The 19,582-nt window shown below is 38.4% G+C and overlaps 1 protein-coding gene across 2 annotated transcripts in view; it reads right to left on the reverse strand.

The window, feature by feature from the left end:
- The window catches only part of RNASEH2B (ribonuclease H2 subunit B), an 85,017-nt gene extending 66,342 nt beyond the window's left edge, over window positions 1–18,675 (reverse strand). For both annotated transcript variants that reach the window (XM_027856908.1, XM_027856907.1), the window contains exon 1: window positions 18,419–18,675. In XM_027856908.1, coding sequence (XP_027712709.1) covers window positions 18,419–18,482 — 64 coding nt within the window. In that variant the 5' untranslated portion in view covers window positions 18,483–18,675. The remainder of the gene's footprint in view (window positions 1–18,418) is intronic.
- Window positions 18,676–19,582: the final 907 nt, after the last annotated feature.

The following is a 19,582-nucleotide window of genomic DNA, read 5'->3' on the forward strand; positions in this document are numbered from 1 at the left end:
TGTGTGTGTGTGTGTGTGTGTGTGTGTGTGTGTGTGTGTGTGTGTGTAACACACACGGGAAAAAGGGACAGGAAAAAAATCTTGCTCACTTGGTTAAAAACAAAATAGACATTCTAGATTAGCAAATTTGAAAGAGATGAGGAAACGCTGATAAAGGACATCAGATGGATCCCAATCTCACCCTATAAATACAGTAGAATTTAGTCAAAGATAAATTATTATTTCTAAAATCATTAAGCATGAAGCATCCTTTCATGTTCCAAAGATCAAATGCATCCAAAGATCAAAAGCACTTAGCATAGTGCGTAGAACATAGTAGGCATTTATTTCCTAGTAGGAAATAGTAGGCACTTGTTTCCACAGTAGGTATATTTTCTATCCCCCATTCCCCACTTTAAAGAGCATTCTAGAAAAAAACTCTCAAAGTACTTTGGAAACTCAAACATTGAAAAAAATGTACGCACACATTCTCCTAAAAGATTACTTATAGATTTCCAAGTCACAAGAATAATAAGGAGGAACAGACCTTTTCTCTGATTCCCATGACCACTCAAATCTCTTCAAAAGATAAATTATGTGCCAAAGATAAAACAACTTGAGTTGGCTCCATAATCTAAGATACCCAAAATCCAAAAGAAAGTTTAAAAAGAAAAACCTAAGAACTGATGCTTACTGACAATGAGCTCACTTAACACCCCTCCCCCACTTCCCATACTAAGAAAGAGGCTGTACTAGTAGACTCAAGGACCTGACAGGCATGCAATAAAACCACCTTCACACCCCTCTCCTTTCCAGTGTCACCCCAGCTCCAGACTGCCCTAGCCTGCTTGTGGGCTGCAACCCTATAGCACCAGAGCTACAAAACTCTGAACTACTGGTGCTGGGACAGACAACTCCACAGCAACAACACAGTAGCTCTCTGAAGAGCCAGTGCTGGGGTGGACAACCAGTGGGTCAAAGCTTTGAAGTGATGCTGCCAGAATAAAGAAGTGAGAGAGAACGACAGAACACTAGGATGAGACGCCATGTGTGTAAGGGTGCAAGGGGAGGCTGTGCAGCACATCACTAAACCTGAGGAAAAGAGCACAGCAGCATCTAGCTGGAGCCAGTACTGACCACTCTAAAGTCACTTGAGGCAGAGAGTGAGAGAAATCTTTTTGGAATAAAATTCTAAAAACTAATAAATAAGACTAGCTGAAGGGAAGGAGAAAGAGGAAATCTACTTGAATGAAAGGAGAAAAAAGCAGAGAATTACAGAATAAGATAAAAAAACAGCAGAAAAAAAGGAACTAATAAGCAAAACTCTAAAGGGAAGAAGAGGAGATTGGGGGAATGGTGACACCTTAAAAAAGTCTAAGGTAAAATAAGTGGGGGAGGGGAGATCATAACTTGAAAAGAAATAATACTAGAGACAGGTGGAGGAAAATATAAACTTAATTCTCATAACTGTAAATGTAAAAGGATTAAACAATCCAATAAGTGAGACTGGCTAAAAAAAATGATACAATCTGTTGCTTATAAGAAACATATTTAAAAAACAAAGACATATACAAAATAAAACGGAGGGGATAGAAAAAAAAATTTACTATGCATCAAGTGAATCCAAAAAAGCAGGAGCTGCAATCATGCTATATAATAAGATAAAAACAAACATTCAAAAGAGGAAAAGGTATAAACAAGGAAACTATATTATACTGAAAAGAACCATAGATAACAAATGAATGTCAGTAATAAGTTTATATGTTCCAAATATCTTAGTATCCACATTCATAAAGCAAACATTTTTCTGAGCATCAAGAAGATATAGGAAGTAATACAACAGTGACAAGAGACTTCAATATCCTTCTCTCAGTTTTGGATAAATCTAACAGAAATATAAACAAAAGAGAACCTTTAGGATTGAACTAATTGCTGGAGAAACTACAGTTAACAGATTTGTGGCATCTTTTTAAATGGGACAGCAAAACAATATACATATTTCTCATAACCACATGGAACTTTTATAAAAACTGGCCATGTACTCAGGCAAAGAGATATTGCAAATAAATGTAAAAAGGCAGGAATAGTAAGTGCTTCCTTTCCTGATCATAATGCAATAAAAATAGTTTGTTCACAAACAAAACCTACAAACTCAAATGGAAAATTGACAGTGAAATTCTAAATAATGAGTGAATGTAAGAACAAACCATAGAAATGATTAATAACTATATAAAAGAAAACAATGAAACAAAATAAGAAAAGTTCTGGGATATAGTTAAAGCAATCCTTGGGTCAAAAATTATATCCTTATAAACATGTTAAAAAAATAGAAAAGTGAAGATTAATGAACTGAATGTGCTTTTTAAAAAATTAGAAATGCAACAAATAAACCTAAAGTAAGCACAAAAGAGGAAATATTAAGAATTAGAATGGAAATAAGTTGATAACAAAAAAAAAATCCCACAGAAATTTCTTTTAAAAAAACTAAAAGGGGCAGCTAGGTGGCGCAGTAGATAGAGCACTGGCCTTGGAGTCAGGAGGACCTGAGTTCAAATGTGGCCTGAGACAAATAACACTCACTAGCTGTGTGACTCTGGGCAAGTCACTTAACCCCAATTGCCTCACCAAAAAAAACAAACAAAACAAAAAAAAACAACTAAAAGCTGGTTCTTTGAAAAGATTAATAAAATTGATAAACCTTTGGCTAATCTGATCGAGGAGAGAGGAGAAAAATAAAATCAATAAAATAACAAATGATCAAGGTGAAATCACAGCAAAACCATAAGAAATAAAAAGAATAATCAGAATATAATATTATGAACAGTTATATGCTAACAAAACTGAGAACACAAAAAAAATAGAAGAATATCTTAAAAAATATAAAATAGCCAAACTATCAGTTAACTGCATAGTGATCTTAAATAACCCAATCTCAGAAAATGAAACAGAGCTAGCTGTAAGAGAACTACCAAAGAGAAAAAAAAATTCCTGGCTTTGATGAATTTACAGGAAAATTCTATCAAACTTTTAAAGAACAATTAGTACATATATATCATAAATTATTCTCAAAAATTGAGAAACTAAGCATCATACCAGAATCCTTTTATGAGACAAATACAGTCCTAATACCTAAACCAGGGAAAGAGAAAACACAGAAAGAAAACTACAGTCCAATATCATTAATGAATATCAATTCAAAAATTTTAAATAAAATCCTATCAGACTATAGAGATTTATCCAAGAAATCATTCATTATGACCATGTGGGAGTTATACCAGGGATGTAAAAGGGCTTAACATTAGGAAAACAATCAACAATTATGATATAAAAAACTAAGACATGATATTCGATAACCACATGATAGTCAATAGATGCAGAAAAAGCCTTTGACAAAGTACAACCCTCTTTTATGCTTTTTAGCATTAAAAAAAAAAAATCTGCCAGATTGCTTTCCAGTTTTTCCAGCAATTTTTATAAATAATGAGGTTTTTCCTAAGTGACTTATGTTTTCTACTTTATCAAATTCTGGGTTATTGAGTTCTATTGCCTACATAGTATAGGTAAATTCGTAAAATATTTGGAGACTGACCTACCAAAACACACAAGAGACTTGTATAGATTCAATTACAAAATGATCCTTAACGAAATAAAGAACAACATAAATGGCTGTAGGAGAATGATGTGCCTGGTCCTCTAGAAGATGCTGCTGAACTCATCTGGGGAGCATGAGTTTGGACCTGAGAATCCTAGATGTTATCTAGTGTGCAAGTTATTAATATCATTTAACTGATGAGGGAATCGAAGCTCCGGGAAGTCAAACCATCGAAGACTGTGAAAATGACCAAATGAAAAAATTTACATCAAAGTGCTTGGGAAAGTCAAGTATCCAGGACTTGGCACAATGAATAAATGCTTGCTGATTGATTACATAGTGTAATATTTGATCACAAATACTCTTTTAGGGGAAATCTAGATCTCTGGGGCTTATTGCAAGATCTTTTATTATACAAAATTAATCAATAAACATATGAAGGCCAGGAGCCAATTCTCTGTCCAAATACACTTTGGCCTCCTATTCACAATTTGGCTGATATGACCATGGCTGTCTGAGAAAATCTCCATTCCAGGCTTAGCCAGACAAAGTCACAGTTGGCTGATGTCCCCTCTCCAGAGCTTAAATTAAGTCATAGTGTCACACTGAAACAGACCCACAGTTCATTCAGTCCCCCGAACTTCTTGCTGACAAGTGACACCAACTGATACTTTGTGAGACAGAAGATATTCCTTCTTGTCAACCTCAAATAACCCTTTTTTATTGGTAATGGAGCTATCATCTATGAATTCACCTAAATTTATTTTGCATCTATTCCTATATTCTGGCCTGATCAATTCCTGGAAAGAAATAACTCTGATCTGTCCTAAAGCTACCACTTTTGAGTATCAAGGGATGCCCCATTTCACTTGTTTCATGGTCTTAAAGACTTTGATCCCATCTTTATAGTAGAAGACCATTGAGTCCTATATTTTTATGTCTTTTTTAATATTTATATGGGCATTTACTTAGGTCGGCAATAATTTTAGCTTCTTAACCATGAAACTTTTCTATGGTCAATTATGCCTTCCTTGAAATAGAATGTTCAAGATTCTAATTCTTGCTTTCTAACCCTACCCTGTGTCTCAATGCCTTACTCTTTCTCTGAATTATTTTAGCTCTGCTGAAGCAAAATATTAATAAACACTGAAATAAAGGCAGAAACACGAAGAATAAAAGGTTTTAAGAGCACCGAGACAGTCGTAAACGAAACAGGAGATTCAAAAACTGTTCATGAAAACAAACAAAAACAATGAAGGACTAAAAGATTCAAGAACACTGAGATAAAGACATCCCTAAAAAATGCCACAACAATCCAGCATAAGATATGAGACATGGTTTAAAAGTTTCCCCATGTGAAAAGTTTTCATTCTGGCTAGAACCTTGGCCACCCCCGAATCTGGCTTGCCTGATGCTGTCAGATTTTCTCAGTACCCTGGTCAGCCGCACTGGCCAGAGAGAAAATAGGCACCAGACCCTGTTTGGGCAGAATACTGGATTCTTGCCACACATATCACCTTTCACCCAGGCATCCCATATTATTTTACCCAATAAGTAGTCCCTGGGCAGGAACCAAAACCCAATAAGAAAGAAAGTTAAACAAGCAAATTTAATGGAACATCTGAAAATAGAAGCCAAAAATCCCAAGTCCTCTAAAATTCAGAATAAATTCCTACTAACACATTCCTATATATGCATGCTAATGGAGAAAAACCTGAATATTTGACATAAAAAAATAAAAACAAAACTGCCCATATAAGACTTTCAAACAAGAGTAATTTAGTTGCTTTTTCAGTCTCTTGATAAAAGTTCAATTTTGCCAAAATGACTTAAAGGCAAATCTATTAGTATTTTTACAGTGACTTGCAAAGAGCTGTGCAAACCTAAATATTTTTCAAATCAGCAAACAAAGGTTTTCAATTCTGTTAAGAAAGATTTAAAATCCTTATCTGCCAGTCCATATCACAGCTTATTTATCTGGGACTGTTTTGTGTAAACCACACGTTTAAAAATATGTTTCTAAATTCAGGGCCCTTTGCCCCAGCTAAGATCACATGTCTTTTGTTCATATAATCATTTAAGACTCCTAAGGTAAAACTCATTAAGCACACACTATAAATTTAGGCAAATGAAACACTAACTACTTGTAATAACATTATTTAAAATTTTAAGAAATTTGAAAATCCTGATTTTTTAATCATGTATACGAACCAAGTAGTATTGTATGAATGCAACCTCCAAGTAACATAAAAAATTTATATCAGAAGCTATTCACAATCACAATTTGAAAGAAGTCATCTGCCATTTTCCTTTAAAAAGGAAATCAAACATTTTAGAAAGAAACTAGCTTAAACTGTAAAATGAAGGAATGAAGTGAGCAAAAAGGAAAAGTGACCTAAAATGAGATCTTTGGAGAAGTTTGAAAAATAAGGTAAAACCTTACCTATCTCAGATGAATGACTAAGTATGGCAGAGTCTAAGGGAGTTAATTATAAGAATTTTTAACTTCTCTCCCTTTTAAAGATTACGATTCTAAATCCTAGGTCAGCTCACATCTGGACTACTGCTTTCCTTTATGAGTTCCATAATTTAGAAGGGTCACTGATAGATCAGAGGATACAGAGAACAACCGGCCCAGTAAGAGAACTCAAAACTATGTCATGAGGATTTAGCTTCAAGGAAAATTCAGTGTTGTGCCTCAAGAAGATCAAAGACAGAAAGAAAGATTCCATCTATACCAAATACATGGCAACATTTTTTTGGGTGTGGTGGCAAAAAAACTGGAAAGAGAGTGAGCATTCATTGATTGGGGAATGGCTGAGAAATACAGTTCAGTTATCCCTTCCACATAGTGACTTTCCCCTTTAGTGGTTTTGATATATTGTTGGTCAGCATAAGAAATTAAATGAGAATTGATGATACAGAAAAAGTTTAGAAATTCACAAATGCATAAAATATATGTATAGTATTATATAACATCAGCATATTCTATCTTTTAATACTATAATAATTCAGGCTTCTTCTCTGGTATGAAGGGAGAGACAAAACATTTTACTCGGATTTTCCAGATCCTGGAAGGGAAAACTGTATATGGCTGTGATGGAATACTATATAATAATAAATTAGGAACATCAAGATTTCAGAGAAATATGTTAAGACTTGCACAAATTGAAGAAAACAGAAGTAAGCAGACATAGGAGAATATACAAAATGACTAAAATATAAATGAAAACAACAATAAAAGGCTAACTTCAATTTCAAAGGTCATGACCAATACTGCCTCCAGAAAGTGGATGACAAAATACATCTCCCTCCTCTCAGGCAGAGGTAGAGTGAATTACAGGTGCTGACTATTACATGTAGTTAGCTGGTTTTGCATAACTGTTTTGTTTTTGGTTTTTTGTGAACAGAGATAAAGTTCCACAACCATGAAAACTTCATCAACTACAAATTTATATTATCTAATCTCAACTAGGTCCTCAATGAAGCAAAGTATTTTTTAAAAAATTTTTTACAAGTTCTTAATTGATTCTCTATAGCACCCTCCACAATGGCTATATCAAACCTCTTCTCTTCTATAACCTCAAAAGGCACCCCCTGGACCAATGCACTCAGCTTAGGGCTTCCCTGTGTACTTACCAAAAAAAAAAAAAATGTATTTGCCGAGAACTCCTTCTCCCCTCCTTCTCACATGACAACCCTTCTTCCTCATCTCACAACTCAATGACATCACTCTCTACTAACTTATTTATTATCCTCTCTAATAATGGAGCAGCCTTTTTCTCCACCAAGGCCAACCCCTCCACCTTCAATCCCATTTCTTCCTATCTTTTCCAGCTGATTTCCCCAACTATTATCAGCCCTTTTCTAATCTACTACTGCCTTCCCTGATGCCTACAACAAACATGTCCAAGTCTCTCTCATTAAAAAACAACAAAACCCTTTACTAGATTCTACCATCCCAACTAACTAGTGTCCAAGATCACTCTTCCCCTTCTCAGCCAATTTCCTTGAAAAAGTCATTTGACACCTTCACTCTTCTGCTATTACTTTCTTCCTAATCTCCTACAATCTGACTTCCAAATTTACCATTCAACTGACACTGCTCTCTCCAAATTTACTAACAATCTCTAATTGCCGAATGTAAAAGCCTCTTCTAAACTCCAATCCCCCTTGACATCTCTGCAGTATCTGGCATTGTTGAGCACCCTCTTGGAGGTTCTCTCCTCTCTGGGATTTTGTGATACTGTTCTCTCTTCTGGTTCTCTTCCAACCTGTCTCACTATTCTTCATCTTCTTTGGCTGATTCACCGTCCACGTCATGCTCCCTAACTGTGGGTGAACGCCAAGGCTCTACCTGGAGCCTTCTCTTTTCTCTCTGAACTCTCTCGGTGATCTCATTAGTTCCTAGGGGTTCAATTCCCATCCATACATAAGATTCACATATCTACATATCTTGTCCTAGTTTCAGTCCTGCAATAATACAAGCTGGTCATTTCCAACTGGACATTCCATAGGCATCTTATATTCAACATGTCCAAAATATGCCTCATTACCTTTTCCCTCCAAACCTACCCTTCTTTTCATCTCCCCCTTTATTGTCAGAGGATCACTATCCTTCCAGTCACTCAGGTTCACAACCGTGTCGTCATCCTAAACTCTCTCTCACTTATAACAAATATCCCATCGGTTGCCAAATTCTATCATTTTTAACCCTACAACATCTTTCCCATTTCCCTTCCTCTCTACTTGCATAGCTACCACCCTGATTTGGGCCCTTATAAATTCTTGCCTGGATTACTGCAATAGCCTTCTCACCAGCCTTCCTGCCACAAGTCTCTCCCAATTCCAATCCACCATTCACACAGCTACCATATTGATTCTCCTAAAGTACAGGTCTGATCATATTGCCCCCTTGTTCAATAAACTCCAGTGGCTCTCTAATGCCTCGCCCAACTACAAACTCCTCTGTTTGACATTTAAAGTTCTTCACGACCTGGCCCCTTCCTACTATTCTGGTCTTCGTATATCTTAATACCTTCCATGTTCTCTGTGACCCAGCAACACTGGCCTCATTGCTGTCTTCTGAATGCAACACTCCACTGGAGAGGCTGTTCCCTAAGCCTGGAATTCTCATCCTCCTCATCTCTGTCTGTCTTCCTTCAAGTCCCAGCTCTAATCTCACCTTCTATAAGAAGCCTTTCCTAATCTCCCTTAAAGTTAGGAACTTCCCTTTATTTATTATCTTTAATTAATCTGACTGTATTTTGTTTGCACATTGTCTCCTTTGTTACACTGAGATCCTTGACAGCAGGATCTGTTTTTGCCTTTTTTTTCATATAGCACACAGTAGGTGCTTGATAAATTCCCGTTGACTTGACATGTTTAACATGTATAGCTTTTCCCTACTTGACTCCTTCCTACCTTCCTAGTCACCTTATATTTTACTCTCCTCTCACTCTGTATTTTTACAGCCCAGTAACAGCCTCTGTGTCTGCACTATAATTAGCTTAAGATTTAAAAATTCATCACAATTATAATAATACCAATAATAACAGAATTCATATAATGCTTTAAAGTTTGCAAAATGCTCTGCAAATAATATCTCATTTTATTCCTACAACAAACTTGGGAACTAGGTCCTATTCTTAACTCCAATTTACAGATAAGGAAACTAAGGTAGCCACAGATTGGGTAACTTGCCTAGGGTCCCAAAGCTAGTTAGTGTCTAAGGCTAGATCTGAACTCAGGTCTCCCTGACTCCAAGTCCAGGGTTCCATCCACTGAGGTTCCAGGTGATGAATGTTTTTTGGTTTTGTTTTTACCACAAAACTCATGAAAATTATGTTCTAAATCATAAAATGATTAGGTTTTCATCAGTAAAGTTAGTACTCAAACCAAAGAAATCTCAGATCCTTGAAGCATAATAAAGTATGCACTTGTATGCATGGTTAAGTGATGAATATGTGTGATCATAATACAGGAATCCAGAGGAAAGCAAAAAGGATTAGTGTAGTCATGAGAAATTCCATGCAATAAGTAGGACTTAACCTGTGTCTTGAACAATGGGTAGGGCTTAGACAGAGAAGGAATTAGAAAAGCTTTCTTTCTGGCAAGGGGAAGACATTGGTAATGGTACTAGAGTAAAGTGGGAAATAGAAACAGATATAGATATAGAACAATTGAAGTCATTTCACATGCCAGCAAGGTTATGCTTAAGCTTCTGCAACCTAGGCTTCAGCAACATATGAACTCAGAATTATCAGAAGAGAAAGCTGGTTTTCAAAGAGGCAGAGGAACTAGACACCAAATTGCCAACATTCCCTAGATTATGGAGAGAGCAAGAGAGTTCCAGAAAAAACATCTACTTCTACTTCATTAACTACACTAAATAAAGCCTTTGACTGTGTGGATCACAACAAAATACGGCAAGTGCACAAAGAGAGATGAGTACCAGAGGATCATCTTACTTGTCTCCTGAGGAACCTGTATGAAAGTCAAGAAGCAACAGTTAGAACCAAACATAGAACAACTGACTGATTTAAGACTGGAAAGGCAGTACAAGGCTGTATATTGTCACTTTACCTAATTTATATGCAGAGCATACCATGCAAAATTCCAGGTTAGATGAATCAAAAGCCAGAATTAAGACTGATGGGAAAAATATCAACAATCTCAGATATGTGAATGATACCACTCTGATGGCAGAAAGTAAAGAAGTATTAAGAAGTCTCTTGATAAGGGTGAAAGAGGAGAGCGTAAAAGCTGGCTTGAAGCTTAACATTAAAAAAAAAAAAAAAGACTAAGATCATGCCAACTAGTCTGAAATCTTCCTGGCAAATAGAGGGAGAAGAAATGGAAGCAGTGTCAGATTTTATATTCACTGCAAAGATCACTGCAGATGGTGACTGCTGCCATGAAATTAAAAGATGCTTGCTCTGGAAGGAAAGGTAACGCAAATCTGGACAGCATACTAACAAAGCAGAGACATCACCTTGGCAATAAAAGTCTGTATAGTCATAGCTATGGTTTTTCCAGTAGCAATGTATGGCTGTGAGAATTGGACTATAAGAAAAGCCGAGCACCACAGAATCAACACTTTCAAACTGTGGTGCTTGAGAAGACTTTTGAGAGTCTCTTGAACAGCAAGGAGATAAAATAAGTCAATTCTTAAGAAATTAATTCAGACTATGCATTGGAAAGTCAAATACTGAAGCTGAAGCTTAAAAACTTTGGCCATATAATGAGAAGACAGGACTCACTGGAAAAGATCCTGATGAAGATCGAAGGCAAAAGGAGAAGGGAACAGCAGAGGAGGAGATGGACAGATTGTGTCATGGAAAAAATGAAGATAAACTTGTACAGATTTCAGGAGATAGTAGAAGATGGAAGGGCCTGGTGTGCTATGGTCCATGGGGGTCACAAAGGGTTGGACACAACTCGATAACTCAACAACAACAAAATAAATACAGACATGAACACAGATGATATATACATACAGTGATACAAAATGGGTTCTGGGAACAATAAGAAGACTAAATTGGCTAATCTAAGGTTTTATATTAAGGAGTTTATTTTGGAAAATATGTTGGCTGGGTAAGATGAGGGCAAACTATGAAGAACCCTAAATGAAAGGGCAGGAGATGGGACTTTCTTCTGAAGCCAAGAGGAAACAAGAAGGTTTTTGAACAGGAAAGCACCATGATGAAGGTAGTATTTCTAAAGCTGTGTGTTACAGAGGCAGAAAATGGAGACAGAGACAGTTCAGAAGGCTACTGTAGCAACCCAGGTGCTGAGTACCTATACTATGTAGTGGCAACGAGAACAGAGATAAAGCAAATATAAAAGACACTTCTAAGAAATGTAAACAGATTCTCCAAAAAAAAAAAAAAAGAAAAGAAAGAAAGAAAAGAAAAGAAAAAATCATATTCTAGTGATCACACGTTTTCTTATGCCTCAGCTCTGGAAAGCAGTGAATAAGTTATTTTCTTAATGTGTTTTTAATTTAATTTTTAAATTAAAAGGTGAAATTTTATTAGGCTGAGAGGGTGGGGATCAAATACTGCACATGCAGCTCCTACTTTTCCTCCCTCAAAATCAAGGCTTTTATAATCACTATTCATCTTTCTTTCCTACAATCTTTTCTGCCTTGGGTGGGGGGGGGGGAACCAACAATGTGAGAATTATTAGTTCTAACTCATAAATGTCCCAATCCCTTTTGAATAATGACTAGCAGGACAAAAGATCAGGTTCCAGAAACTGTCTGATTACACCAATTGGCAGATGATTAGTCAATCAACCACAGAGCACAGTCAAGCACAGAGACAGCCAGATATAGTGGCCATCAGAGGAAGGTCAACCCACTAAAAATGCAAAAGAGAAACAAAGCCAGAATCAGGCTTCATGTGGAAAATCTGAGTGTGAGTGTGCTCAGTCCTTAAAGAATCAAAGGCTTCCACACTGCCGCCTATACTCTACTAGATAGTAACTCAAAGTGTTCAAGAAATTTAGCATAATTATTCAAAACTTATCTAAAAACAGTCCTAGAATTGAATTTTCTCTTGGTTAATTGCCACAGACAGTAATCATAATCCCCAATCCATCATAACAAACTTGTCACTTTTGAAGGCAAAGGGACACTTCATCACTTGGACATATTTTACACAAAAGTATCAATTTTTACAAAGAACAAGAATATCAATCAAACTCGCTTTATGATTCTAAATGTTTGCTTGGGAGAACTGAAGACCATTGTGCTTTTTATGATCAGTGAAAAGCTAATTAGGTCTACAGCACCTCTTTCTTTCCAACAAATTGAGTAAATTTATTATTAAATTTTTAAAGGGGGTGTTTCTTTTAGATCTTTTTTTCCCAAAAAAGGAAAGTAAGCTTCTCTAAAATTTGATTGATAGGTTCGTAGTACTAAGAGAAGAGACCTCTACAGTCATCTAGGCCAACACCATCATTTTAGAGTTGAGCAAATGGGCTCAGAGTGGCAAGGCAGTAAAATAAGTAGTACAGTCTGGATCTGAACCTAAGATTTGTAATCAGATCCTCTGACTACAATTCCAGACCTCTGTCCAACTCCCACACTGCCTTCCTGTCAACTAGAATATATTTCAAAGGAATACATGCAAGATATTTTATCAGTTTAATCAACCAATTATTGTTGTTCGGTTTTCAGTCATGTTTGACTCTTTGTGACCCCATTTGGGGTTTTCTTGGCAAAGATACTAGAGTGGTTTTCCTTCTCCAGCTCATTTTACAGATGAGAAAACTGAGGCACACAGATTAAGTGACTTGCCCAGGATCACATGGCTAGTAAGTGTCTGAGGCAGATTTGAACTCAGGAAGATGAGTCTTCCTGACTCCAGGCCTGGCACTCTATCCACTGTTCCACCTAACTGCCCCACAATTATTTATTACATTTCTATTGTGTGCCTGTCTCTGGGGAACACAAATATACTGAATAAAACAATCCTATTAGCCAAGAATTTAACATTCAAACAGTGGAGACAACAAGGACATATGCAAGGATACACAGAATTTTTTAAAACTCTTTCAAATTGCTTTCATACTTATTATTCTAGTTTATTTGCATGACATCACCAGAGAAAAGGAGGCTCTGTTATTCTATTATACAAATGGAAAAACTGAGGCATAGAGGCACTAAGCAAGCATTTGCTCGAGTTTACTTTTGGTTAGTGACCTAACCAATAACAAAATCCAGATTCTCAGGTCATTGTTATTCTTAGTAGAGTATACTCACTGCTGCTCCCTTAAGAGTTAACTATCTCACTTTGGAAAAAAAAATGTGCTAAGTTTTTAGCATTCCCCAAGAGAAAAAACTTAAGTTTTAAAAAAAAAAAAACCTTACAGTAAAGACAAATTACTTCATTTAAAAATTCTTCTTTAACGTTATGCACTAAAGATCCATTCACTCTAACAGATTTACTTGGCTCATTTGACCTGAGTTTCTATAGCTGTGCAACCAACATCTGTAATAGCTATTTTTAATCACTGAACATTCACCACCTCTCTCTGCTGAGATAGATCTTCACGTGTCGGCGTATTAAAAAAAAAGGCAGATGGGACTAGACTAGTCCTTAAAGTACTTTCTATTGCTAATATTTATTGATTCTAAAAGGCACAGTGGCTTCACCTCTACCAGAGATGAGAGAAGTTCCCAGCTCAACCTCGATGAGTCTACGATCTGTATCTGTATCTATGACCCTATGACCCAGGGAGGCTCTAGGTTTCACCATCCAAACTCAGGTCTACACCAACAAACTACAGCTGTTAGCAGTTGAAGATGCATCCCATGGGAAACTATAATAAACATGACCCAAACATCTGTTATCTCTAGAGGAGCAAGAACAGAAAAAAAGGATGGAAAACTTCAGTACATTCCTAGGGGTGTAGATATGACAATCCATTATGGAAACTGATCCATTTGCTGGTAGGCATATGTAGCTGGAAATTGGGCCCTGGATAACTTGAGAAAATATTTAGGGCTATTCAAAGCAAAAAGTATTACTGATTCTTCCTATTAGCAGGATAAGTCAAAATTATACCCAAATGGGAAACTCATCTGCTATCTTTCTCTGCTTAAAGTCAAATTTCTCAAAATCTGGATATCCACAAGTATCTTCTAATAGGTTATTACATTTAACATTATCTTTGCCTGTGTCTTGTGTGCCCAATTAGATGTTAAAAACCTGAAGGGCAAAGACACTTGTATCCCCTTGGAGAGTCTTCCAAATAGCAGAAACCCTAGAGATATTTTAAAAAAAAATTTACTTGTTAATGTAATTCAGCCTGACAGTGGAAGGATACAATATTAAGAGTCTGAGGACAGGGGCAAACATTTTCTGAACATGAGACACTTAGCCTCAAATTCCCATCTGTCAAGTGGGGATAAGACAACTCCAACTATTTACTTCATGGAGTTGTAGTAAGGAAAGTCTCAGAAATGAGAAATATTATGTAGTAGTCTTTGATTTGCTTTGAAATTGTATGCAAAAATGGAAATGGATGACTATCTGTTGAGTTTCAGTAACTTAAATATTTGCATTTCTAATAAGCTTCTTTCTAATTCTATTTACATTTCTGTTTCCTGTCTCTAATGATGTTTTCCAGTAACTGGCCTGGGCTGATTAATTCATAAGAGGATAGGTGCTATGCACATAATTTTTCATTAATTAATACAGCCTGCTTCATTCAACAAGGAAATTCTATTAAATTTCACAGCAATTTAAAAATAAACTTCATTTTAGCTACAGTGAACACTTGGCCAAAAGTGTCTTTTTCTTTCTTCAGTTAATTTATCACATCCCCACATCCACAGGAAAACACTAACACACTTTTCCTGGGATCGGTCTTAGAAGGGTCGCATTATTATTTACTTATTATCAACTACACTCTATTTTGGCCAGTCATTAGTAAGACCTAAACCTCGGGGAAATGACAAACTCCGATTCTGACTAGCTGATCCTCAACTCCACCCCTAGCCCCACCAAGGGAGCACCAGATCCTTAACTGTGAAGTGGGTCTCAGAAGCCTGTAGATGGCAGTAAAAGCTGGGCTGGGAAATGGAATAAATTAGCCTAACTCAAATATTGACCCAACTCTGATCTGGCAATAAAATTTCCTCATCTGCTCCTTTAACAGCTTTCCCAAAGAGTTAACACAAATCAAACTGAACCCCTCTTTAAAACATAAACCAAACGGTGATTATGGAGAAAGTTTCTTTATTCTTTTCTTTTTAAAGGGCTATGAAAAAGCCCCTGTCTTTCAGGGGTATATTAAGCCCTGGTGGTGCTAGGTCTGTGTCTGTTTACTCTATCTGATCCCTGTACCCAACGAAAGCATGCTAATATTTCAGACTGGGATAGAGAGTGGATTTGGTACTGGGAACTGGGGAAAAAATCCCTATAACGGGGCAGGGGGGCACCATTTCACAATTTAGTTTTACTCAAAGAGCTGAGACAAACAGGTAGCTCCCACGTCCAAGTGTATCCAGAGCCAGATCAAAATGTAATTAAAAAAATTTAACAAAATAAAAATACAACAGAATATTGACATTAATATGTGGTTTTCTAAGAATGGGGACAACAGGGATCCTTATATACAATTTAACGTCCCCATTTGACATTGCTGATTCCACACAGGCAGGATGTGTCAGAGGTGATACATGAACCTAGATATTCCTGGCTTTTCACTCCATTCACTATGCTATGGAAAAAAATGAGTATTTTGACTAAAACCTGAAACCGAGTCTCCTACACCGAAATGTTATACATTTAAGAATTAACAAATGTACTTTCAGCTCCACCGAGTAGAGTTCCCATATTTAAATTTTTAATAACTGATATGATTGAGGCAAAAGGAAGAATGAGTCTTTCAAATGTGAAGCTTTCGAGTCTTGACCTAAATCAAATTCTTAAATTTCACATCAAATATTTGAGTATCCACAAATTTCTACTATGTCTCCTCCCCACCCCATGGGCTCTGTTCTATATAATCTTACGAAAACAGTTGTCAGATTGCTTCTTTATCATGCAAACTTTTTCACCATCTACAGTATAAAATGTTTTCATTTCCTGGGTTTTTGCCAACTACTTTATCACCAACTTAAATTTACTGCAAGAATAGATGGCGCTTACTGAGGCTGAATCTCTAAATACAGTGAGCAGCCTGTTTCCCTCTTATTCGATGTTATACCATTAAAATTACCATCCCATAAAAAAGCAAAAACACTTTTGACTTCCAGCCAGTATTTTCAAACCTCCCTTCACAATTCCACTTGCTCATTCTCTCCACAGAGCCAGTGAGGCTATAGATAATACCCTTGCAACCTCAACCCCATCTTAAAGCACAGGGTGACTGCTAAAGGTTGGAAGAATTGGACACTGAAAGGAATGCCTACCTCATTGTACTCCTATGGACATTACTGACCTCAGTCATTTTAAACAACTCGAATCCTAGCCTCACCAGAAGCACAGGTCTTAATGCAAAGCTAAAGTGGTGGATCTTTTCCTTACTTTTCAAGTCAACAGGTGTTTCCAGCCTGCTAGTTCAAACCCAGAATAAGAGGACTTCATTACAAAGGGGTATTTTCAAGCAAACAACTCTAGACTTCTAAAAACCCTGAGGTGCAACCAGAGACAAGGGAATCTATCCCATAGAAGTTAAAACACAAAGGCAACAAAATAAAGTCTCTAACTTTGCCCCCATTATTTTGAGGCCTTTCTACAGTCTAAAGGGTTTTTCAAGAAAGGAAACCCACCCTTTTCTCTCCTCCTCCCAATAAAAAGAGGAAATCAAAAGACAAGTCCAGTTTTTCACTTCCTTATGTTTTTTTTAAGTACTATATATACATATATATATAAATATATATATATACACATATATATAAATATATATATACACACACATATATATCAACAGCACCCAACAAATATTTTGGCTTTATATATACATATATATATATATTTCAATAGCTACTTAACCTTTGTAGGCATCAGTTTCCTCACCTGTAAAATGAGGTTATGGTAGTGATTACCTCTAAGGTCCCTTTCAGCTCTAAAGCTACAATCTTGTGAAATATTTTGATTACAAAAGCTCTATTATCTCTCCTATTGCTGCTGAATCAATGCAAAGGAAACAGTTTTGTACCTACTTCGGAAAAGGAGGGCAAAAGCCAACTTCATAATCACTTGAAGCTTAAGCTCTCTAGGCTTCAAGTTTCAGGATCTGTAAAATGGGTATAAGAACACTAGCAGTACTTAACCCTGTATCTAGGATCAAATGAAACAGTGTACTCGAAGCACTGCAAACTTGAAGGTACTATACAAAGTGTCTTAAAATTCTTAGTGCAACTGTAAGCTGTCTTGAAGACTCTTGGGACACGAAGTACAAATGCCAACTATTGTTACCATCATCATCACATATCACATGGCTTGACCAAAATTTGAATTTGGTCCGATTTGGTTAGACATAGATCTGGTCTTAATAATCTGATAACATGCATAAAGCAAGAGGAAAGATGGTTACCAAAAAAGGATCCAACTGAAATTCATCTTGCTTCTGCATCAATGAAAGGGGAAACATTTTGGCACAAAAAGGGCACTGAAAGCAATGGTTGCTTTCAAGGCGGATCTCATGCGACCGTTCTGCAAAACTGAGGCAACGGTGCCCAGGGTTACCACACCTAATACATGAATAGGTTGCATTATAATAAATTACCACACCTTAGGCAGCCTGAGGGCAGGCACTGGGTCTCATCAGATGGTATCTCTCCTCCAGAGCCCTTAGCACCACGCTCTAAACACAACCCATGGTAAATAAATGCTTATTGTAAGCCCTTGGTAAAATAAATGCTTATAACCTGGCACTGAACCAGAGGGGAGCCGAAGAAGCAATGATTGTCGCGGGGCAATAACTCTGCATCTCATCTTGCCCAGGTGACCCCACAGGTGCTCTGCGGGAGCTATTTCCCCTCTTCCCGGTCCCACCCCCAGCCTTAGGATGCTCAGTACTGAGGAGCTCATGGAAGTAACCCAGGAGGGAATTCCCTATTGCACAAAGCGCAGGCACAGGAGCTGAAGCTCCGCCCCTTTCCCCGGGAAACTTCCCTACGAATCCCCGGGAAAGGAAAGCCCGGGAGCAGCGCGCGCGCCCAGGGGAGCTCGCGCAGTCGCGTGGGTGCCGGGGCATGGCTTCTGGGGGTGGGGGAGGGGTTGTGCAACCAAACCGCGAGCTCGCACGCGTGCGCCCACTTCCCCGCCCGCCCTCCCCTTCCCGGCCAAGTGGGTGGGGGCCGGCGACTGCTTTTGGGTCCTTTACCTGGTGCAACGAGCACCCACTGATCGCAGTGAACTTCGGCCGGCCTCTTCTTGTGGGAGAGCATGTTAATCACCTTCTCCCCGGGAGACTCAAGCACATTAACCGCCCAGCTCTCTCCCCCACACCCAAGGCACTAATTAGCCTTCGGCTTGGTCGGCTGGGCCTGGATACGAGGTTAGCTCTGCAGTTCCCTGAAAAAATATCTTGTGCAATTGAAAAATGGCGGGAGAAAGAGTCTATTCCGGCGTCTCCCTCCCCCCCGCTCGGGGCGGGGCCAAAGGTGGAGGCGGAGCAGGGCGGGAGGAGGAGAGGGGCGTGGTTACATTTAGTTTTAGGCGCGAAGCGGCCGGAGAATGCGATTCTCGAGATTTTGTGTCCGTTGTTCCTCCTTCTGGCGCCAAGCCAAGGCCAGAGTTTGGAGCCGCAGCCCTACGGAAAACAAAAAGGCCGGAAGGAGCCGCTGCTACACCCCTCCCCCTGGGGAAGGTGGTAGAGGCCGGGCTCGAGCTCCCGACCCGGGAGACAGCGCGCTGCGCGAGGCCCGGAAGCAGAGCGCCTACGTGCTGCGGGGCCCGCTGAGCTCCGGGGCTCCCCGCGTGCTAATGAGGGGACGAAAGGGGGCGGTCAGCGAGCGAGCCAGCTAGATGGGGCTACTGACCTGGCCCGAGCACTGGCGCCCACCAGCAGCACCACCGGGTCACGGGGTTGCTCCGAGAACGCTAGCTGTGCGTGCTTGCCATTCTGAGTTTGTGGTCGAAGAGCTCTCCGTCCTGAGTGACAAGAAACAAGTGAAAAGACAGGACACACGCACGTCCTCCCCTCCTGCCCCAGAAAGTTCAAGCCCATGATCAGGACTGTTGCAGAGGGAGCAGAATGCCTCGGCAGAAAGCGGCCCCAGAGCCAGGGTTCTTAACTGGGGTCTGTGAACTTTCAGTGTGTGTATGTGTCATACATGCACATATATATATACATGCATGCATGCGTGCATGCATGGCAAACCGCCCCAGTATCTTTGCCACGATCCCAAATGGATCGAGAAGAGTCTGACCAACTGAACTACGAAATACATGTATATAAAATTATAATAACCCTTAAGCAAAGGTTCTTAACTTAGGGTCCATGAACTTTAAATATGTGTGTATGTATGTGTATATATATATATAT

Source organism: Vombatus ursinus, unplaced genomic scaffold, assembly GCF_900497805.2.
Source record: "Vombatus ursinus unplaced genomic scaffold, bare-nosed wombat genome assembly UNPS02011700.1, whole genome shotgun sequence".
Taxonomy (NCBI): Eukaryota; Metazoa; Chordata; class Mammalia; order Diprotodontia; family Vombatidae; genus Vombatus; species Vombatus ursinus.